This window comes from Saccopteryx bilineata, chromosome 2 (assembly GCF_036850765.1).
Source record: "Saccopteryx bilineata isolate mSacBil1 chromosome 2, mSacBil1_pri_phased_curated, whole genome shotgun sequence".
NCBI lineage: Eukaryota > Metazoa > Chordata > Mammalia > Chiroptera > Emballonuridae > Saccopteryx > Saccopteryx bilineata.
In genome coordinates, this window is record NC_089491.1 from 22,874,988 (window position 1) to 22,898,613 (window position 23,626).

The following is a 23,626-nucleotide window of genomic DNA, read 5'->3' on the forward strand; positions in this document are numbered from 1 at the left end:
GTACATTAAAAATACTGTGTAAAAGGTGAAAAAATGTTACACTTGCATAGGGCATTTACTGTGAATGGAACATATAAGGCAGTGGTAGTCAACTTGGTCCCTACCGCCCACTAGTGGGCATTCCAGCTTTTATGGTGGGTGGTAGCGGAGCAACCAAAGTATAAATAAAAAGATAGATTTAAATATAGTAAGTTGTTTTATAAAGATTTATTCTGCCAAACTTAGCAAAAATCTGATATTAAGTAATTATTATTATATGCTTTAACTTGCTGTAACTTTGCTTTATAAATTTTATAAGTAAAGTTACTTTCCTACTTTATAAATCACCATTACTGTGGAACCAGTGGGCGGCTAGAATATTTTACTACAAACAGAAATACAAAAGTGGGCGGTAGGTATAAAAAGGTTGACTACCCCTGTTGTAGGGACTGGAAGTTTCTCTGGATGATTCAGTGAATGGTGAGTGAATGTGAAGGGCTGGGACATTACGCCATTGTAAACTTCATAAACATGGCACACTTAGACTACACTAAATTTATAAAACAACTAAAAATTAAATCATGTAAAAGAGAACATGATGTGGTCAGGATATGTCGTAAACATGAGGTATATGAGGCTACTGCCGGCATAATATGTCATACTGTTTTATAGCAAATGTTTTTTAATAAATAGTCATATTACTTTACAATAACTCATTTTCAGGATTCATATGATGCTTTTATGTAACCAAAAGTTCTCATTTTGGATTGTTATATAGAGAACCCAAGCTGCACTGCAGGCTGTCAGTGCTGTCCAGTCAGGAAGTCTGGCCCTCCCTGGAGCTCCTACTAGTGAAGGCACAGTTCTGCCTGGGCAGAGCCCTGTGCTCCGAATAATTATTGAAAACCTCTTTTACCCTGTTACTCTGGAAGTTCTTCATCAGGTAAGGAGGAACTCTTACGAGATCATAGAACCCTATAACTTCAGATGTTTTACATCTTTAGTTTTTTAGGTTGATTTTGATCAATACATTTGTTTAAATATTTTTTAAAAATTTATCCTGTTTCATGCAAGAAATAGTATCAATTAGAAATAATTTGAGGTCCTAGCCAGTTGGCACAGTAGAATAGTGCCTGCCTGGCATGTGGATGTCCTGGGTTTGATTTCCAGTCAGGGTACACAGGAGAAGCAACCATCTGCTTCTCCACCCGACCCCCTTCTCTCCCCCTTCTCTCTCTTTCTCACTCTCTTCTCCCACAGCCATGGCTCGATTAGTTTGAGCGAATTGGCCCCTGGTACTTGAGGATAGCTCCCTGGAGCCTCAGGCACTAAAAATAGTTCAGTTGCCAAGCAACAGCTTTAGTTGGGCAGAGCATCTCTTGGTAGGGATTTTGCCAGGTGGATCCCGGTTGGGGTGCATACAGGAGTCTTTCTTTCTGTCTCCCTCCTCTCACTTAAAAAAAAAAGTAATTTGAGCCTGACATAGTGGTGCAGTGGATAAAGCATCATCCTGGAATGCTGAAGTCACTGATTTGAAACCCTGGGCTTGCCTGGTCAAGGCACATACAAGAAGCAACTATTACAAGTGATGCTTCCTGCTCGGCCCTCTACCATTCCCCATTCTCTGTCCTCTCTCTCAAATCAATAAATAAAATTTAAAAAAGAAAAAGAATTTTGACAGCTCTTGTGTTCTAACTTAAATACTTGATTTTAAAAGGTGTATAAGACATTCTTTTTTTTTTTCTAAAGCATGAAAACAAACAAAGCATACAATCATAAAAAGCATTGATAGTAGTTATTTCTAAGAAAGTAGCGTCAGCCCCTGGTCTATTGGTTCAGTGGATAGAGCATTGGCCTGGCATATGGACATCCTGGGTTCGATTCCCAGTCAGGGCACACAAGGGAATAAACCGTCTACCATATTTTATTAAATATTTTAACACACCATTTGTTTCGGATTTTTTTTCTCTTATTTTCTTCCTTAAAACCCTAGGTGTGGCCCTGGCCGGTTGGCTCAGCGGTAGAGCGTCGGCCTGGCGTGTGGGGGACCCGGGTTCGATTCCCGGCCAGGGCACATAGGAGAAGTGCCCATTTGCTTCTCCACCCCCCACCCCCCCTCCTTCCTCTCTGTCTCTCTCTTCCCCTCCCGCAGCCAAGGCTCCATTGGAGCAAAGATGGCCCGGGCGCTGGGGATGGCTCCTTGGCCTCTGCCCCAGGCACTAGAGTGGCTCTGGTCGCGGCACAGCGACGCCCCGGAGGGGCAGAGCATCGCCCCCTGGTGGGCAGAGCGGCACCCCTGGTGGGCGTGCCGGGTGGATCCCGGTCGGGCACATGCGGGAGTCTGTCTGACTGTCTCTCCCCGTTTCCAGCTTCAGAAAAATACAAAATATAAAAATAAAAAAATTTAAAAACCTTAGGTGTGTCTTATGGTCAGGTGCATCTTATGGAACGAAAAATAGGGTACTTCTCCCTCCCTTCCTCTGTCCTTTCTCTCCTACTTTTCTCCCCCAGCCAGTGGCTTGATTTGTTTGAGCGTTGGCCCTGGGTGCTGAGGATAACTTGGTTGGTCCGTGTGCCAGCCTCGGGCACTAAAAATAGCTCGGTTGATTCAAGCATCAGCCCCAGACGGGTTGCTGGGTGGATCTTGGTTGGGGTGCATGTGGGAATCTTTCACTATCTCCCCTTCTCTCACTTATAAAAAAATAAGTAAGATCAGTATCGAAAACAGTTTATTCCTGTTGACTCTTTCTTACATTTATTTTTATTTTTAAAACTCTCAAAGAGCAGTATATAAGTAACTCTTTATATGTAACATGGATGTATCATATGTCAAATAATGCCCAAGTTAGATTTCAGTGATTACCCATTAATATGAAACTGTCTTAATAAAAAGACATTCTACCAAACATTGGCCTACTCTGAGGATAGAATTTAAGGATGGGAAGATCACCTCATTGTATAATTTTATAGTGAATAAAACTGAGACTCAGATAATTGATGAATTGAAGATAGCAGAGAATAATTGAAGAGACAATTAGAACTCAAGCCTCCTAATGTGAAGTCCAGAGGTTTTTTTTGTATACTTGTTTTATTTTTAACTAATACTTCATATATGCATCCCCTTAAAATATAACATCTATTCGTTAATTTGTATACATGAAATAAACATTTGGTATCTAGACCAAAAACTTTAGTTAGTTTTATCCCTTTTAGGTACATATTAGTTGCATTTCATTATTTTTGTCAATCCATATATTAAAATACTAAAACATTACTTGCTTATTTTCATATTTGTATCTCAATATATATTGCCAGTATCATAGCAGGCCAGTCCAGAATTATTTAACTTCATTTTCAATTTTTGTATTTACACTACTAAGTGAAGGGTCATGAAGGGGTGCATGCATCTGTATTTCAGAATTAAAAAGCACCTGACCAGGCAGTGGTGCAGTGGATAGAACATCGGCCTGGGGATACAGAGGACTCAGGTTCGAAACCCCGAGGTTTCAAGCTTGAGTGTGGGATTATAGGTATGACCCCATAGTCAATGGCTTGAAGCCCAAGGTCGCTGGCTTGAGCAAGGTGTCATTTGCTCTGCTGTAAGGTCGCAGGCTTGAGCAAGGTGTCATTTGCTCTGCTGTAGCCCCCTGGTCAGTTGCACATATGAGAAAGTAATCAATGAAAACAACTAAGGTGTCACAAGGAAGAATTGATGCTTCTTATCTCTCTCCCTTCTTGTCTGTCAGTCCGTTCCCACTTGTTCCTCTCTGTTGCTCTCTCTGACTAAAAAAGAAAAAAAGAAAAAGAAATGCATCTTATCCTATTACATTTTACAAATAAGGAAACAGGCCCTTATTAAGTTACATTTCCAGTCACTGTACCAACTGGTGGTAGAGCTTGGGTATGTTTCCTAATAACAGGTCCTGTGCCATGCATGTAAATATCAAAATATACAACTTATTAGGCCTACTGTGATCCCTAGGATAGTTTTCTGGATAACATTTTCTTAAATATGCATTTGTGAAGCACGTCCTGGGGAAGGCTTTAACAGTGGTATCTATAGGCACTGTTGTTCTTAAAAGGGTTCAGGAATGCTCAAGTGATTGGTTTCTCTGTTCTGGTGGATTTCTTGTCTTCTGTTGATCCCACTAGGTGGCCCTGAGCATTCTGATCCATCAGCAGTGTGTGTTTGCTTTTGGTACACTGTAACTACTGCTAACTTACACTGTTCTACAAAGGATTTCTTGCTCCTGAGGCTCAATGTTGTTATCTGTCCCACTGAGTTTACCCAGAGTCATGTGATCCTGACCTATCATTCCATTTATTCTCTCCCTAAGAGCAGTAACAAGCCTTGTTTTTCTCCCCAAAAGATCATAGTGTCCTCAGGTGAAGAGGAGTGATTCTGAGAATCCTCAATAGTAACTCTCCTAGTAAGACTTCCAGCCTTTAAGTTACAGCACTCCCTTGTTTAATGCTCCTTCTCATTGTTGAAATCAAGCCAAACTCCTCACCAAGTGCCATAAGGCCCTCACATGCAGACCTCTCTACATCTTCAACCCCATGTCCTAATGCTTCTCTGCTTATTTAGCACATTGATTTTTGTGGCCCTTTCCCTCCATCTTATTCCTGTCTTAGTCCATTTCTATTTCATAGGCTTGGAACACATCACTGAGATAGTCACTTAAGTGAATTGTATAACATATCTTTGGGTTTTTAGCTTTTTCATCTTCTCAGAGATTATTTCTTTAATTACATTTACTAAGTCCTCTCCTCTTCCCATGGCATTCTTTCTGCATATAGTTTGAATCCTGGCTTTACCACTTACTTCCTTTATAACCCTGGGCAAGTAATTTGCTCCATCTATGTCTTTTACTTATTTATATAATGGGGATGAATGAAGGTGGTCTCTAATACCTTTATTGTGAGGAGTAAATGAGTTAATACATTCAAAGCACTTAGAAGAGTGCCTACTACATGTTAAATGCTTAAGAAATTTTAGCTGTAATTATAAGATGCTAGCAAATTGCACTGAAAGAAATTGATCCTTGTTTCTGTAGTCTTGTGGGTAAGATATAATTTCATAAGTAATAGCATAAAACAGTGAATATTGAGATAGGGAAATACATGGAAGTGTGGAGTTGCTTGCACCTGTTATAATTAATTAGAAAATTATTTTATATTCTTTGATGAAAAGTTTGCATTAACTGCTCTCTAACATCTATAGAATGGTTTTTCCTTTAGTTCATGTTATAAAGGGGTTGCAAGTGATTGAGATGGGAGTGGTACTATTTCAGACCAGGGAAGTTAGAAGAGATGTTTCCAATATGACATTTGATCAGAGGCTCGAAGGATGTTAAGGTGTATGTGTATGTGTATGCGGTAGAATAATAATCTAGTCAGAAAAAACAGCAAGTACAAAGTTCTTAAAATGGAGGTGAGCTTAATGTGTTCAGATATCAGAGATAAGGCTATGTTACTGGAATGTGAAAAGTAGGAAAGCTGTTAATAGGAAGCTCAGAAAAGCAGGAGCCCAATGATGTAACGCCTTTATCATCTTTACACTAAGTTAGATGGGAAACCATTGGAAGATTTTGGGAAGGGGGTACATTTATGGTTTAACAGAATCACTCTTGTTGCTGTTAAGAATAAGCTGTAGGCCCTGGCCGGTTGCTCAGCGGTAGAGCGTCGGCCTAGCGTGCGGAGGACCCGGGTTCGATTCCCGGCCAGGGCACACAGGAGAAGCACCCATTTGCTTCTCCACCCCTCCGCCGCGCTTTCCTCTCTGTCTCTCTCTTCCCCTCCCGCAGCCAAGGCTCCATTGGAGCAAAGATGGCCCGGGCGCTGGGGATGGCTCTGTGGCCTCTGCCTCAGGCGCTAGAATGGCTCTGGTCGCAACATGGCGACACCCAGGATGGGCAGAGCATCGCCCCCTGGTGGGCAGAGCGTCGCCCCTGGTGGGCGTGCCAGGTGGATCCCGGTCGGGCGCATGCGAGAGTCTGTCTGACTGTCTCTCCCTGTTTCCAGCTTCAGAAAAATGAGAGAAAAAAAAAAAAAAAAAAAAAAGAATAAGCTGTAGGCATACATGAGGACTCTTGTCATAGTCCATATGAGAGACAGTGAAGACCCAGGTAAAGATGTGGGCACTGGAAGTGAGAATCATGGATGTTTTTGGAAGGATTTGCTGATTGGTTGAGTAAAGGTGAGTTATGAAGAGAAAGAAAATAATCAAGAATGTCTTCCAGAATTTGGCTGTGAGCCTCTGGTGAAATAGGGCTATCTTGTATTAAAATTAGTAAAGACTAAAGGGAAAAAAGATTTGGGGCAGAGGTGGGAGGTAGGACAGAATTCAAACATTTGGTCATGTTAAGTTTGATGTACCTATTAGGCATCCAAGTACGAGCTGTTGAAAAGGAAATTGGGAAATAAATCTGGATTGGGCATAAGAATTCTGGGCTGGAGATTTGGTAAATCAATATATGGGCGGTAATTTAAAGCCATTGGATTGTATGGCATCAACTAAAGAGTATTTCTAGATAAGAAGGTATTCATTGACTAATCATTATGTAAACTCAACCCTGCATACTAAAAAGTTTTTGTGTACAGGAGTAGTTCAAAACGGTATTCTCATGTTACCCATTACTTCCAAATACTGTTATATATGGGGGTATTTTATGAATGTCCAAGAGACAAATCTCTTCAGGACGAAGGAATGATCTTTTTGAATTGCAGAATAAAGGTAACTTGCAAAAATCAGTTATTATGATATTAAATAAAAGAATCAATACTGGTCATATAAAATTCTTGTTCTTTGTCTTACTGTTTTTGTTAGCTATAGAAAGTATCATAACAAATTGTGGCCAGTGTGCTTGATATTTTAAAAATATCGAGGGCAGCACCCCTACTACTGTGTTACCAGCCAGTACAATCTTTAGTATTTTCTTAGTCCCATTTTAAAATCTAAAAGATTATAATGTACAGGACACATCATGAGTTGATTCTATATGTTTATGTTTATGACATCAAAATAAATAGTAGAGAAATATTAGAGAAATAGAGTCAAAGACCTTATAATCAGTAAAAAATAAATCAATATTTAGAACTTTCTCAAATGTTAATCTTGAAACCAAATCTGTATAATATTTAATATTTTGATCTCTGGCTAGGTAGCTCAGTTAGTTATAGCATCATCCTGACATGCCAAAGTTACAGGTTCTATCCCCAATCAGGGCACATTCAAGAATTAATCAATGAGTGCATAAGTAAGTGGAACAACAGTCGATGTTTCTTTCTCCCTGCCCCCAACCCAAAGCAATACATTTTTTTTAATTGAAATAAAAATAGGCCTGACCTATGGTGGCTCAGTGGATCAAGCGTCGACCTGGAACGCTGAAGTTGCTGGTTCAAAACCCTGGGCTTCTTCAACAAATAGTGTTGGGAAAATTGGACAGCTACCTGCAAAAAAATGAAACTAGACCACCAACTTAAACCATTCACAAAAATAAACTCAAAATGGATAAAAGACTTAAATGTAAGCCGTAAAACCATAAGCATCTTAGAAGAAAACATAGGCAGTAAGCTCTCTGATATCTCTCGCAGCAGTATATTTGCCGATTTATCTCCACAGGCAAGTAAAATAAAAGACAAAATAAACAAATGGGACTATATCAAACTAAAAAGCTCTGTACAGCTAAAGACAATAAGAACAGAATAAAAAGACAAACTACACAATGAGAGAATATATTTGACAATACATCTGATAAGGGGTTAATAACCAAAATTTATAAAGAACTTGTAAAACTCAATACCAGGAAGACAAACAATCCAATCAAAAAATGGGCGAAAGAAATGAATAGACATTTCCCCAAAGAGGACATACAGATGGCCAACAGGCATATGAAAAAATGCTCAACATCACTAATCATTAGAGAAATGCAAATTAAAACCACAATGAGATATCATCACCTCACACCATCCAGAATGGTGCTATTCAACAAAACAATACAGAATAAGTGCTGGCAAGGATGTGGAGAAAAGGGAACCCTCCTGAACTGCTGGTGGGAATGCAGACTGGTACAGCCTCTGTGGAAAACAGTATGAAGATTCCTCAAAAAATTAAAAATCAAACTGCCTTTTGACCCAGCTATACTTAGGAATATACCCCAAGAACACCATAGCACTGTTTGAAAAGAAGAAATGCACCCCCATGTTTATGGCAGCATTGTTCACAATAGCGAAGATCTGGAAACAGCCCAAGTGTCCGTCAGAGGGCGAGTGGATTAAAAAGCTTTGGTACATATATACTATGGAATACTACTCAGCCATAAGAAATGATGACATCGGATCATTTATAACAACATGGATGAACCTTGATAACATTATACTGAGCGAAATAAGTAAATCAGAAAAAACTAAGAACTATACGATTCCATACATAGGTGGGACATAAAAATGAGACTCAGAGACATGGACAAGAGTGCAGGGGTTACGGGGTTGGGGGGAGGAGAGGGAGAGAGTTGGGGGAGGGGAGGGGCACAAGGAAAACCAGTTAGAAGGTGACGGAAGACAATAGGACTTGGGTGATGGGAATGCAGCATAATCAAATGTCAAAATAACCTAGAGATGTTTTCTCTGAACATATGTACCCTGATTCATCAATCTCACCCCATTAAAATGAATAAAAAACAAAAAAAAAAAAACCCTGGGCTTGCCCTGTCAAGGCACATATGGGAGTTGACACTTCCTACTACTCTCCTCCTCTCTTTCTCTCTCTCTCTCTCTCTCTCTCTCTCTCTCCCCCCCCCGTCTCTCTTCCCTAAACTAAATAAATAAAAAATTTAAAACAAATAAAAATAGAATTTAGCATTTTGGTAATTACAAAATACTATTAAAGATCACACTTGGCCCTGGCCAGTTGGCTCAGTGGTAGAGCGTCAGCCCAGCATGTGTATGGCCCGGGTTTAATTTCTGGTCAGGACACACAGGAGAAGTGACCATCTGCTTCTCTACCCCTTCTCCTCCCCCTTCTACTCCTCCCCCTCGATTGACTCAAGTGAGTTGGCCTCTGAAGCTGAGGATGGCTCCCTGGCCTCCACCTCAGGCACTAAAAAAATAGCTCTGTTGCTGAGCACCAGAGCAACAGCCCAGACGGGCAGAGTATCGCCCCCTAGTGGGATGACTGGGTGGATTCCAGTTGGGGCACATGCAGGAGTCTGTCTCTCTGTCTTCCCTCCTCTCACTAAAATAAAAACAACAACAATAAAAAATCACACTTTTAGGCATTTTTAGATTCTTAGATATTGGTGCTTGTTTACTTTATTCAAAAGTATCAGATTGATTTTCATAATACAATCCACGGGGCTCTAGCTAGCTATCCATGGTTAGCCAGTTAAATCGATGTATATTCTTTTAGCACTTTCAGGTAAAAATCACACAGCCAAACACAGCTGTCAGTGAGGATGTCCATCAGGTTGTTTTTCAAGTTAAATGAGAGACTCAAAATAATAACAATCTGCAGACTAAGTGGAAATTAACTAGGTTCTATAGCACAATTTGGTATAAAATTAATTTTTTTTTAAGTGAAAGGAGTGGAAATAGTGAGGTTGACTCCCACATGCTCCCCAACAGGATCCAGTTGCCAGTGCTCGAATCCATCTGAGCTGTTTGTAGTGCCTGAGGCTGGACACGCTCAGACCAACCGAACTGATCTCAGCTCCAGGGACCTACGCTCCAAGCAATTGAGCCACTGGCTGAGGGAGGGGAAGAGGGAGAGAAGGGGGAGAAAGAGGGGAAGAGAACAGATGGTCACTTCTCTTGTGTGCCCTGACCAGGAGTCAAACCCACAATGTTCATTTGCCGGTTCAGTGCTCTGTCCACTGAGCAAACTGGCCAGGCCCAAAATTACCCTAAATTTTAGAGCAAATTATTTCTCATTACTTCATTAGTGAGTTCTTTTATATCCTAAATGTTCATAATTTATTTTTTTTTTTTTGTATTTTTCTGAAGCTGGAAATGGGGAGAGACAGTCAGACAGACTCCTGCATGCGCCCGACCGAGATCCACCCGGCATGCCCACCAGGGGCGAAGCTCTGCCCACCAGGGGGCGATGCTCTGCCCCTCCAGGGCATCGCTGTGCCACGACCAGAGCCACTCTAGTGCCTGGGGCAGAGGCCAAGGAGCCATCCCCAGTGCCCGGGCCATCTTTGCTCCAATGGAGCCTTGGCTGCGGGAGGGGTAGAGAGAGACAGAGAGGAAGGAGGGGGGGGGGTGGAGAAGCAAATGGGCGCCTCTCCTATGTGCCCTGGCCGGGAATCGAACCCGGGTCCCCCGCACGCCAGGCCGACGCTCTACTGCTGAGCCAACCGGCCAGGGCCTGTTCATAATTTTTTTAAAACTTCATATTACCATAATTTTTCAATTAGGCCTCAGAGTATAATTCTTTATTAGTTATTAAAAACATTTTTCCGCCTGAACTGTGGTGGCGCAGTGGATAAAGTGTTGGCCTGGAACGCTGAGGTCGCTGGTTCAAGACCCTGGGCTTGCCTGGTCAAGGCACATATGGGAGTTGATGCTTCCTACTTCTCCCCTCTTCTCTCTCTTTCTCTAAAATGAATGAATAAAATCAGATAGAAGACAATTTGACTTTGGGTGATGGGTCTGCAACATAATTAAATGTCAAAATAACCTGGAGATGTTTTCTCTGAACATGTATTCTGATTTATTAATGTCACCCCATTAAAATTAATTTAAAAAATACGAAAAAATTAAATTCTAAAAAAAAAAAATTTCCCTGTACCTCTTATATGCCAGGAAATGTACTAAAAAAATAGAAATGATTAAGACAAAGCATTTTTATTAAAGGAGACACATACAACCAAATGTGTAGTACATTGTAAGTAAAACAACAAGGGGAATATTTATATGAGGCTAAGAAGGGGATTATATTTGGGAAAGAGAACTATTGAGAGTTAGGGAAGGCTGAGAATTTTCTGGTGTTATTAACTCCCTTCCCTAAACTGAGTTTTTGAAAAAGATGAATGAAAATTTACTAGGTGTTAGGCACAAGAGTTCAGGTATAAGCAAAAGCTACATGTATAGGTATAGAAGTTTGAAACCACTTGGTGTATTTGGAGAACTATAGACAACTGCATATTATTTATGTGAATAATGTGATATAAAAAGTTTCAGGAGCCTGACCAGGCAGTGGCGCAGTCGATAGAGCGTCAGACTGGGATGCAAAGGACCCAGGTTCGAGACCCCGAGGTCGCCAGCTTGAGTGCAGGCTCGTCTGGTTTGAGCAAAAGCCCACCAGCTTGAACCCAAGGTCACTGGCTCGAGCAAGGGGTTACTCGACCTCCTGAAGGCCCGCAGTCAAGGCACATATGAGAAAGCAATCAATGAACAACTAAGGTGTTGCAACACGCAATGAAAAACTAATGATTGATGCTTCTCATCTCTCCATTCCTGTCTGTCCCTATCTATCCCTCTCTCTGTCTCAGTAAAAAAAATAAATAAAGTTTCAGGAGATGAGGTTGAACAGGTACACCAGGATGAGACTGTGTTATACCAAAGAGCTTGGATTTTACCAAGTAAATAATGGGGAGGTAGTGAGGAATTAAACAGGGAGAAATATGTATAATCTGACTTGTACTTGAGAACACTACCTGTGGCTGCAGAATGAAGGAGGGAAGTTAGGCAGTATGACCTTTTATATATATATATATTTTTAAAGTCTGTTGCTATTTTATTGGGTGAAAAAAAAAAACACCATTCAGTTGATGCATTTATATAGATTGGGGTAGACATGCGCCTACTTAGTACCAGTATCAGCAAGGGTGAAAATTAAGAAAATAGTAAGACCTTTCCCCAAGAAGCTTATACCTACATCTCAAAGAAAGCTACAAAATTTTAAATTCTTTGACAGTCAGTTGAGAAGAAAGTAAATTTGGTATTTTGTGATTTTCAGAATATTATCTAGGACACAAAAGGTATACTGAGAAGATACCTGTGATAGGACCAAAATTTTTATTAAAAGAACAAAACTTGGCCCTGGCCGGTTGGCTCAGCGGTAGAGCGTCGGCCTGGCGTGCGGAGGACCCGGGTTCGATTCCCGGCCAGGGCACATAGGAGAAGTGCCCATTTGCTTCTCCACCCCCCACCCCCTCCTTCCTCTCTGTCTCTCTCTTCCCCTCCCGCACCAAGGCTCCATTGGAGCAAAGATGGCCCGGGCACTGGGGATGGCTCCTTGGCCTCTGCCCTAGGCGCTAGAGTGGCTCTGGTCGCGGCAGAGCGACGCCCCGGAGGGGCAGAGCATCGCCCCCTGGTGGGCAGAGCTACGCCCCTGGTGGGCATGCCAGGTGGATCCTGGTCAGGCGCATGCGGGAGTCTGTCTGTCTCTCCCCGTTCCCGGCTTCAGAAAAATACAAAAAAAAAAAAAAAAAAAAAGAACAAAACTTTTCCTAGTGTTTTACAAAACACAGTTAAATGAGAAGCTAAGGTACCAAAGTTCTAAACCCTGAAATATCATAATGAAATTAACAAGTTTTTAAAAGTTTAAATTTTCAATAAAGACACTCAGACTATCTGATTTTAAGGAATGGCATTTTCTAGTGAGACCCCTTCCAAGACCTTGGTTTCACAAATCCTGAATGATGTTATTTCCTATAAGAAATGTTTGATTCTAAGCTAATTACATGTTTAAAGACTATCTTTTCAAAATGAGTATTTGGACATTAGTATACTTTATCTTATTTGGGGTATGGTAAAATGTACATAAATAAATTTTACCATTTTAAGTGTTTTTAATGTCTAGTTCAATGGCATTAAGTACCAAACACCATATATATGTCCAGACATTTTTCATCTTCCCATATTGCTACTCCTGTACTTGTTAAACAGTAATTCCCTTTCCTCCCTTAGCAACCACCATTCTACTTTCTTTTTCTCTCTCTCTTTTTTTTTTTTTTTTTTTTGTGACAAAGACAGAGAGAGGGACTCATAGGGACAGACAGATAGGAAGGGAGAGATTGGCCCTGGCCGGTTGGCTCAGTGGTGGAGCGTCGGCCTGGCGTGCAGGAGTCCCGGGTTCGATTCCCGGCCAGGGCACACAGGAGAGGCGCCTATCTGTTTCTCCACCCCTCCCCCCTCTCCTTCCTCTCTGTCTCTCTCTTCCCCTCCCGCAGCGAGGCTCCACTGGAGCAAGGATGGCCGGGGCTCTGGGGATGGCTCTGTGGCCTCTGCCTCAGGCGCTAGAATGGCTCTGGACGCAACAGAGCTATGCCCCAGATGGGCAGAGCATCACCCCCTGGTGGGCGTGCCGGGTGGATCCCGGTAGGGCGCATGTGGGAGTCTGACTGCCTCCCCATTTCCAGCTTCGGAAAAATGGAAAAAAAAAAAAAAAGGAAGGGAGAGAGATGAGAAACATCAATTCTTTGTTGCGGCACCTTAGTTGTTCATTGATTGCTTTCTCATACGTACCTTGACCAGGGTGGGGGTAGGGGCTACAGCAGACCAAATGACCTCTAGCTCAAGCCAGCGCCTTGGGCTCAAGCTGGTGTGCCTTGCTCAAACCAGATGAGCCCATGCTCAACCCGGCAACCTCGGGATTTTGAGCCTGGGTCCTCCGCATACCAGTCCGGCGCTCTATCACTGCACCACTGCCTGGTCAGGCCCACCATTCTACTTTCTGTATCTGAATTTGACTACTATTCTCAGTTCCTCGTACAAGTGCAATCATGCATCATTTGTCCTTCTATGACTGGCTTATTTCAGTAACATAATTTCTTCAAGTTACGTGCATGTTATTATAACATGTCAGAAGTTTATTTTTAAAGCTGCATAATATTCTGTTGTGTATATATATATATATATATATATATATATATATATATATATATATAAAAATATATACCACAGTTTATCTGTTCATTTGTGGATAGACACTGGGTTGCTTCCATCTTTTGACTGTTGTAGACAATGCTGCTATGAACCTGGGACACAAATACCTCTTTGAATTCCTGCTTTCAGTACTTTGGGGTATATTCCCAGAAGTAGATTGTTAGATCATATGCTAATTCTATTTTTAAATATTTTTGAAGAACCGCCATAATATTTTCCATTTTTTCTACATCATTTTTAATACTTGATATTTTCTTTTGTTTTTTTTGTTTGTTTTGGTAATAGCTATCCTATTAGGTTTGAAGTGGTATCTCATAGTTTTTATTTGTATTTCTTTAATGATTAGTGATGTTGACAATTTTTTTCATGACTTTTTATTTTTAATTGATGGATTTTGGAGAGACAGAGAGGAAGGCAGGGAGAGATGGGGGGCATTTATTTGTTGTTCCATTTAGTTGGGCATTCATTGGTTGCTTCCTATAAGTGCCCTGACGGGATCAGACCTGCAGCCTTGGTGTTTGGGGACGATGTTAACTGGCTGAGCTAACTGGCCGTGGCCTTAATTTTTTGATGTTTTTATTGACTGTTCAGTTACCTTTTTTATAGAAATGTTCATTTGTTTTTTGAAAGAGATCAAAACAGAGAGGAAGGGAAAGAGATGAGAAGCATCAAAATCATAGTTGTATCACTTAAGTTGTTTAATTGCTTCTCATATGTGCCTTGACCAGGGTGGCAGTGGTGAAGGGGGGTGCTCCAACTGAGCCAGTGACTCCTTGCTCAAGCCAACAACCTTGAGCTTCAAGCTGATGACCCTACACTCAAGCCGGTAACACCAAGCTCAAGCTGGTTAGCTTGCACTCGAGCCAGATGAGCCTGTGCCCGAGCCAGCAACCTCAGAGTTTTGAACCTGGGACCTCAGTGTCCCAAGTCGATGTTCTATCCACTGCACTACCACTGTCAGGCCATTTGGGGTTTCTTGTGCATTTTTAAATTGGATTTTTGTTTTTGAGTTGCTGTTCTTTATATATCCTGGATATTAACCCTTTGTCAGATATATGATTTGCAAATACTGTCTTATTATGTGGGTTGTGTTTTTACTTTACTCTGTTGATAGTGTTTTTTTTTAATGCACAAAGGGTTTTAATTTTTATGTAGTCGAATTTATCTAATTTTTCTTTTGTTGCCTCTACTTTAGGATATTCCCCATTCTTTCTCATAATTAAAAAGCAGGGCAATTTGCCCTATTAAGGATACTCAGACATAATATTTGATAATAGCAAATTCTCACTAGTATAGGGGAATACTTATCTTTTTATTCTTAGAAGCAGGACAAATTTCTGGCTCATTAAGATCTAAATTTTTTTTTTTTTGTATTTTTCTGAAGCTAGAAACGGGGAGAGACAGTCAGACAGACTCCCGCATGGGCCTGACCGGGATCCACCCGGCACGCCCACCAGGGGCGATGCTCTGCCGCGACCAGAGCCACTCTAGCGCCTGGGGCAGAGGCCAAGGAGCCATCCCCAGCGCCCGGGCCATCTTTGCTCCAATGGAGCCTTGGCTGCGGGAGGGGAAGAGAGAGACAGAGAGGAAGGAGGGAGTGGGGGGGGGGGGAGAAGCACATGGGCGCTTCTCCTGTGTGCCCTGGCTGGGAATCGAGCCCAGGTCCCCCGCACGCCAGGCCGATGCTCTACCGCTGAGCCAACCGGCCAGGGCCAAGATCTAAATTTTAAATGGAATGTCAGAGGAAAACAAAATGTATTATAGTAACCCTGGCCACAAACCTTTGTACTGATGAAGCAGAACAGTATTGTTGAGAGCATTGGTAACCAGAGATCTGTCAGGAAACCTTCCCCACACTGTTGATGCCTTTTCTTCAATGACACTTCAGAGAGGCATTCCTTGATCATTCTTGCACCTTTCCAACTTGCATTTCGGTTTTCTCTTGTCCTTTTCCTTTTTTTATTTTCTTTATTTTATTTTTTTCTTCTTCTTTTCCAAGTGAGAGGAGAGGAGATAAAAAGACAGACTCCCCTATGCACCCCAACTGGGACCCACCCATCAACCCCTGTGTGGGGCCAATGCTCTACCCATCTGGGGCCATGCTTAGAATCGAGATACTTTTAGTGCCTTAGGCGGAGGCTCCACTGAACCATCCTTAGTGCCCAGGTCCAGTGTGTTCGAACGAAAGGAGCCATGGCTGTGGGAGGGGAAGAGGGAGAGAGAGAGAGAGATGAGGGAGAGGGTGGAGAAGCAGATGGTCGCTTCTCCTGTGTGCTCAGAAATCAAACCCGGGATGTCCACACACCAGGACAATGCTCTACCACTGAGGCGACCCGACAGGGCCAGTTTTCCTTTTTTAAATTCATAACCTTTTTTACAACTAGACATTGTTATTTATTTGCTTATTTATCATGGTCTTATCCCACAGGAACTGAAACTCTTGTCTCAGTTGTGTTCGCTGACTTGCATTGCTTAGAATAGTGCTCTGAATATTTGATGAATTAATAGAGCAGTCTTTATTGAACATGGTTTAGTTTTTTTGTCTAAAAAAATCTCAAGAGGTAGATGCTGATTCTCAGTGAAATAATTAATCCATATGACTCCTTCACTTCCATTCATATACTTTTAACACCATTATCTTATAACAATTCATTTCTGTTGTAGACTCCTGTTTTAGTATTGTGCCATTTATGACATATAATAAAATAGATTAAATATTTGAGTGCCTTTCAGGTTAGGCACTGTTTTAAGCCATGTTCAGGTGTTGAAACTTGAACATCTTAGGCTTGATTTAAGTTATTTTGGTACCAACAGTTTTAACATGGGAAATTATTTTCATTTAAAAATGGGATTCTTGAATCAAGTTGTATTTATAAAGATGTTAGTTTAATATTTACCTTAGATTTAACATAATGTGAACTTTTTTCCAGATATTTTCTAAATTTGGCACAGTCTTGAAAATTATCACCTTTACAAAGAATAATCAGTTTCAAGCCTTGCTTCAGTATGCTGACCCTTTGAATGCACAATATGCCAAAATGGTAATTATTATCTTTTTTCATTTTTCAATTGTTCATCAGTCACTTCAGTGATACGGAAGGAAGCCATCATTTCTTCTCCTTTGCTCCAATTTACTATGTGTTTTCTTCATTGACGTAAAATATATTGTTTCATATGCTCTTTTTTTAGAATGAGCTAAAAATTACTTCTTTGTTCATATGAAATTGTTTCAAGTCACCTATTATTTCTCAGCTCTCTCAGACTCATTTGTGTTTGTCATATTTTAAGTTTAGACTTGAGCACAGTACTTTTGATATAATCTAACTAATAAAGTAGAATTATCTTTGCCCTGGTGCCTTCATTTACTTCTATTAAATTAGCCAAAGATTCATTTCACTAGTTTTACAGCCATACTCACTATTGAATCTTGTTGAGCTCTGAATGAATGAAGACATTAAATCTTAGGAAATATGCTACTATCAGTTTATACCTTTTTTTATTTTTTAGTACATGAGTGCTTGACTTTTGACAAAATATAAAATTTCACATTCATTTTGGATATATTTGACCCATCTCCTATTGAGATCTACCAGAATTCTGTCTTATTTCAGTATCTGAATTATTTCTAAGTCCTTTTCAAAGATAGGGACAAGTTTGCTGTACCTTGTGTACCACACAGTGTCTAGCTCTCGATTAGGAATATAGCCTTTATGTTTTCTGTACCCTCTACCGTCATATGTGTATATGTATTTTGTACCTTTATGATGCCACACTCATCAATAACTTACAAGTGGGGGTTTTTTTTGTATATTTTTTATTTTATGTGTCGATTTCTGATACCTATTTTAATAAAGTTAGGCATTTTTGGAAGTCCTAAGTGACTACAGATAGTCCTTTGGTAAATTTTTATTGTGAAAGGGGAGGGATTATTGATTCTTTGGTCTTGTATTAGAACTGACTCCAGATTTCGCTCAGCCTGTTATTGAAAGCATTAAAAAGTAAATCTACAAGAGAAGAAAAATGGCAGATAATATTTCATATATCATTCTGATAAATACCATTTTAATGGCTTTATTTCATCCTAACCAATGCAAATTATACTAAAAAGAATTAAGATGAAATGTAAAATTAAAGTGTCTTTAAACATTTTTGTAGATGAAATAATCATAATAATAACTAATACAATGTGCAGTAATACATAATAGTTTTCCAAGCCTTTACATTTCTCATCTTTCATTTTATCCTGTCTATCAGAGACAAGATAGGGATTATTATCTCTATTTTACAGATGAAAAAACTGAGGGTTAGACATTTTCTTTTTCTCTCTTAGGTGAAGATAGTGACAGAGGTGGAAGTAAACAAAGGTCTTTGGCTTTTACTGCAGTGCCCTCTGCTTTGTACCTGATAGCCATTCTGTGTCAAAGTAGAGGCGACTTGATTTATCAGTGTTGTTGTCTTGCAAAACATCAGTCCCTTTCTTACATGCTTTAGGCTCTGGATGGCCAGAATATCTATAATGCATGCTGCACTCTGCGTATTGACTTCTCCAAGCTCACCAGCCTTAATGTGAAATATAATAATGACAAAAGCAGAGACTTCACTCGCTTAGACCTTCCTACTGGTGATGGCCATCCATCCCTTGAACCCCCTATGGCTGCTGCTTTTGGTGAGTAGTTCTGTTTTGGGTCACAAAGCAAGTATTCTGAAGTTATACATTTCATTTATTAATTCATGTTATGTCAGTTAGCCTTTTTCTTCTTGGAGTCTCTTAAAATTTCTAAAGAGTAGCAAGGATCATAGAACAAAATGTGTCCATTAATTAGATTTTAATATTTGTAGATTCTGTTAGGTGGTAAAACAAATGAATATCTAAAATTTAAAATTACAGATTTATTTTCTAACATTACTATTACTCATTCTTTATCAGCCATACAACCATTTGTTTCAAATCAATAGTCTTTTATATATTAACATTGGTTTAAATGTGTTGGTTTATAGACAACAGAATGTTGTCTTAAGTTCTCTTGCGATAAATACTTTTCCCTTTTTTAAGTAGTGATATTTTAAAAGTAGGACCCAAATTAGGGGTATGTTCTTCATTTATTCAAAGAAGATGTCCTTGTTACGTTCTTTGTTTCGTTTTTTAAACATCAGAACTTTCATCTTTACCTTAAGTTTGTGGGAAATTGCATTTTTACATTAATAAAAATACAGTCTTCTGAATTGTCTCTGCAAATGTTGCATTGAAGAGCTTCTTTGTATTTAAAACTAGCCCTCAATATATTTATACTATTAAAATAAACCTTTATGTTAGGGAAAAAGCAGTGGATGACCCAGTTGGATATATTGTTAGGTTAATGTGTGCTATTTTTTGGTTTTCCAGCTCTCAAAGGTTTGGTTTATATTTAGATCAAGTATAACTTTTTGTTTTTTATAACTGAAAAAGTCAAGTGAACTGTTCAGTTCACATTTCTCAAATTTTTCAATGTTCTTGGGTCTTTATGTATGTTTTATTTTTATATTTGTTACCAGTCCCTACGTACATGTATGATTTTGCAGAGCCAAATTACAACGGTAATTTTTAATTACCGTTTCAGTAAGACATGCTAGAAGTCGAGGCTGTCATTCATGTTTGCCAAAAATGACAAACCTACACTTACTCCAATAATTGAATATATTGGTGTAATTAATTTCTGCATTGTGGAAAGAAGACATTTAAAAAGTACAATTAAGAATTTTGGTTTCTGAATATAAAATATCAGAATGTTAACATCCTTTTTCACTGTGTTAATAAATTCTTAGTCACTGCAAAGTAAAGCCTACATAAGATAAGTGATTCATCAGAGAACAATACTTTTTTATGTACTGTGGGAAAGTTTATTATTCTTTTTTCTTTTGTCTTCTGAAATACCACCCTCTCCTCACTTTTTCCTATCTTACTGCCTGTTCCTTCTCTTTTGTAAAGGTAGACATTTAAAGTTCTGGTGGTCAAATTGCAATTACTCTGTCCCTGTTTTTAATGATCCATATTAATACATTTTTAATACCCATGACATTTTCACCTACTTTAAGAAATCAAATATATTTATACATCCTGAATGAAGTACTCTTTTTACCCTTTTCACTGACTGTGCTCCCATTCTCCCAAAGAGAACCATTCTTCTGCTTTTCAGCTTTTAGCCACTTATTATGCAGCCCTAAGTGCTAATTTAAAAAATGTTTTCTCGTATGTTTAGAACCTTATATAAATGAAATCATGCCATTTATTTTCTTTTGTGATTTGTGATTTATTCATATTCATATATGTGACCGTTACATATATGAATAAGCAGTCATGTGGTTGCTTATTCATTCTTAATACTATCAAATGTATAAATTCCCATGTGTGACTATACCACCTACACAGTTTGTTTACCCATTCTGTTGATTGACATTTGGGTTATTTTAGTTTGAGGCTATTAGGAACAACACTGCTGTGAAATTTTCCTGATGACCAGTGAGGTTGAACATATTTTTGTTTATTGGCCATTCTGCCTTACGAATATTTCTCTTCCTTTCAGCTCTTTTGCCTATTTTTGTGTTTTGTTTCTTGCTTGTTCTTGTTGATTTGTACGACTTTTTTCACATATCCCAGACACTAGTTTTTTTGTTTTTAATTTATTGTGTTTACATAGATTCAAGTGTCCCACTGAATACATCCTCCAGTCTTTTTTTTTTTTCTTTTGATTGTAGGTGTTGATTATGTGTTTTTCCCATTGTTGGCTTTATCGTACTTTTATATAGTCAAATTTTATTTACTGTTTCCTTTATATTTGTGCTTTCTTTGTCTTCCGAAATCTTTTGTTACCCTGGCATCATAAAACTGTATTCTTCTAAAGTTTATAGTATTTTAGTAACTTTGCTTTAAAATAATTTACGTTGCAAGAAATAGTACAAAGAATTTCTTTATATCCTTCATTCATATTTCTTAATTGTTAACATCATACCACATGTACTTTATCATCTGAGTTTGTGTGTGTGTGCATGCGCATGTGTGCATGCGCGTGTGTGCTTTTCCTCCCGTGAATCATTGGAGAGTAAGTTGCAGGCATGATGCCCCTTTACTTCTAAATACTCACTGTGTTTTTCTAAGAACAAGGTCATTCTTACCTCAGTATGGTTCAGTTATCAAAGTCAGGAAATTAACATTTTTATACTACTATTATCTAATCTATAGACCTTCTTAAATTTTGCTAGTTGTGAAAATACTGTTCTTTATAAGAGAATTTTTTCTGGAAATAATCCAAACCAGTATCAGGATAATTTATTTGTCATGTCTTTTTAGAGTCCCTTAATTTGAAACATTTCTTCATTCTTTGTCTTTTATGGCCTTTGCATTTTTTTAACAGTTCAGGTTGGGTATTGTATAGAGTGTCTATCAAAGATGAGTATGTAGTTTTTAGCTGAAATAATTTGCTTTTCTCAGTTTATTACATCAGGAGACACGTGATGCAAGCTTATTCTGTTCCTGGTGATACTAACTTTGATCGTGTGGGGGAGGAAATACCTTCAAGGCTTGTTCGGCTTGTCTAATAATTAAATCTACATGAGACAGATTAACAAGAGAAAAATAACCAAATTTAATTACATACGTATACATTAAATAACCAAATATAATCCCACATACACGAGCAAGTCAGAGACCCCACGTACACCACAGAAAGAGAAATTGAGGTGTATATATAACATTCTGAGCTAAGGATGAGGTGAGGTGAGGTAAGATGCATTGGGCCTTCAGAGGGGGGAAGATCATTGCAGGATGATAGGAAGGGCAGATGTTCATTCAGTAACTAGTAGTTCGCCCTGCCATATAGGTAGGGCATAAAAAGTTACTTCTGGTGATAACTTAGATTATGTGCAAGGCCTCAAAATTTAAATTCATCTTGGAAATTTAATGGAGGCAGAAATTTTTCTAGAGCCCACAGGGTCTCAGTTGCCTTTAGTTCAAAATAATCTTCATACCACAGAGGCACATCTTGGGATGACTCATCCTGAACCCCTACAATCGCTTACTAAAGTGGTTTCTTCCAGTAAAGTTACTGTTTTTTTATTTGTATTTAATTTGTTAGGAAATGCTTTGAAATTATATAAATACTTTTTTTTTCTTTTCATTTTCATCCTTTATTTTGGCATCCATTGACAAAATAGAGTCTTTTACAATAGTCTTCTGGCCTTTGAACATTGTACATCTCTCCATTTATTTGGATGTTCCTTAATATCTTTCAGTAAATTTGGTAACTTTTCTCCATAAATGTTTGGATGGTTTATTGGATTTATTTGTAGAACCCATACTTTTCGATTCTAATTCTAGAACTATTATGTATTATCTGTATAACCTTGGGCAAATTGCTTAACTGCTCTGCAGTTTTGTTTCCTTGTGTAGGGAATGAATGTAATAATAGTACTTAACTGATAGGGTTGTGATGAACATTAAGTGTACTAATGTACATAAAGAATTTAGAATGGTGGTGCCTTAAGTCCAATGTAAGTTTTAGCTCAGGGGTCCGGAACCTTTTTGGCTGAGAGAGCCACGAACACCACATATTTTAAAATGTAATTCCGTGAGAGCCATACAACTCATGTACGTTACACATTATTCAATAAAAATTTGGTGTTGTCCCGGAGGACAGCTGTGATTGTCTCCAGCCACACACAACCATGAACATGAGCGGTAGGAAGTGAATGGATTGTAATACATGAGAATGTTTTATATTTTTAACATTTTTTTATTAAAGATTTGTCTGTGAGCCAGATGCAGCCATCAAAAGAGCCACATCTGGCTCACAAGCCATAGGTTCCCGACCCCTGTTTTAGCTATTGTCATATTGTCTTCTGACTATTGCCAATATAGAAATGCAGAATTGTTTCTTGATTTCATATTCAGCAACCTTTTATTAATTTTTTTTACTTGAATAAGATGCACAGAACTTCTAAGATGTATATAGAAATGGAAAAAGGAAAAGACAGTATCTAGGATATTCAAAGGACTTAAAACTTTTCTTTAATTGGAAGACTTAATACAAAGCTGCAGTAATCAAGCCAGCTTGGTAGTGTTGGAAGTATAGATATATAAATTAATGGAGCAGAATAGGACGTCTAAAAACAGACCAACACATGTAGTCTGTTGATTTTCAACAAAACTGGCATTGTAGAATTCAGTAGGAAAAGGAAAATCTTTGAAGTAGGTTTTGTTCAGGTGAGTATCCATAATGGAAAAAATAAACATTGTTCTGTAACTCACACCATACTGACAGCTTGACTTGAAATGGGTCTTTGACCTCTGTGTAAAACTTAAACCTGTAAAACTTCTAGAAAAGCAAGGAGAAAATCTTTGCAGTCTGAGGATATGCACAGGTTTCTTAGAACACAAAAAGCACAACCATAAATGGATAAATTTATATATTATACGTTAAAATTTTTAAGTTTTACTGCTTGAAACATAGCATCAAGAAAACTGAAAAGCATACTACAAACATGAAGAAAAACTTTTGCAACACACTTATCAAACTAATTCATTATATCAGGTTATGTAAAGAACTTTATAGCTCAATAGTAAGAAGACAAAGAAACCAGTAAAAATAGACAAAAGATTTGTAGAGTTATTTTACATAGGATGGTGTATACATGGCAGTAAGCACATGAAAAGAGGCTCAACATCTCTAGTCATTAGGAAAATGGAAATTAAAATTTCTGTGTTACTGCATGCCCATTAGAA

At 38.8% G+C, this 23,626-nt stretch overlaps 1 protein-coding gene across 8 annotated transcripts in view; it reads left to right on the plus strand.

Annotated features, from left to right (window-relative positions):
* Positions 1 to 23,626, plus strand: part of PTBP3 (polypyrimidine tract binding protein 3) — a 106,468-nt gene that overhangs the window by 58,615 nt on the left and 24,227 nt on the right. For all 8 annotated transcript variants that reach the window (XM_066256499.1, XM_066256500.1, XM_066256501.1 and 5 more), the window contains 3 exons: positions 758 to 922; positions 16,803 to 16,913; positions 18,364 to 18,538. In XM_066256499.1, coding sequence (XP_066112596.1) covers positions 758 to 922; positions 16,803 to 16,913; positions 18,364 to 18,538 — 451 coding nt within the window. The remainder of the gene's footprint in view (positions 1 to 757; positions 923 to 16,802; positions 16,914 to 18,363; positions 18,539 to 23,626) is intronic.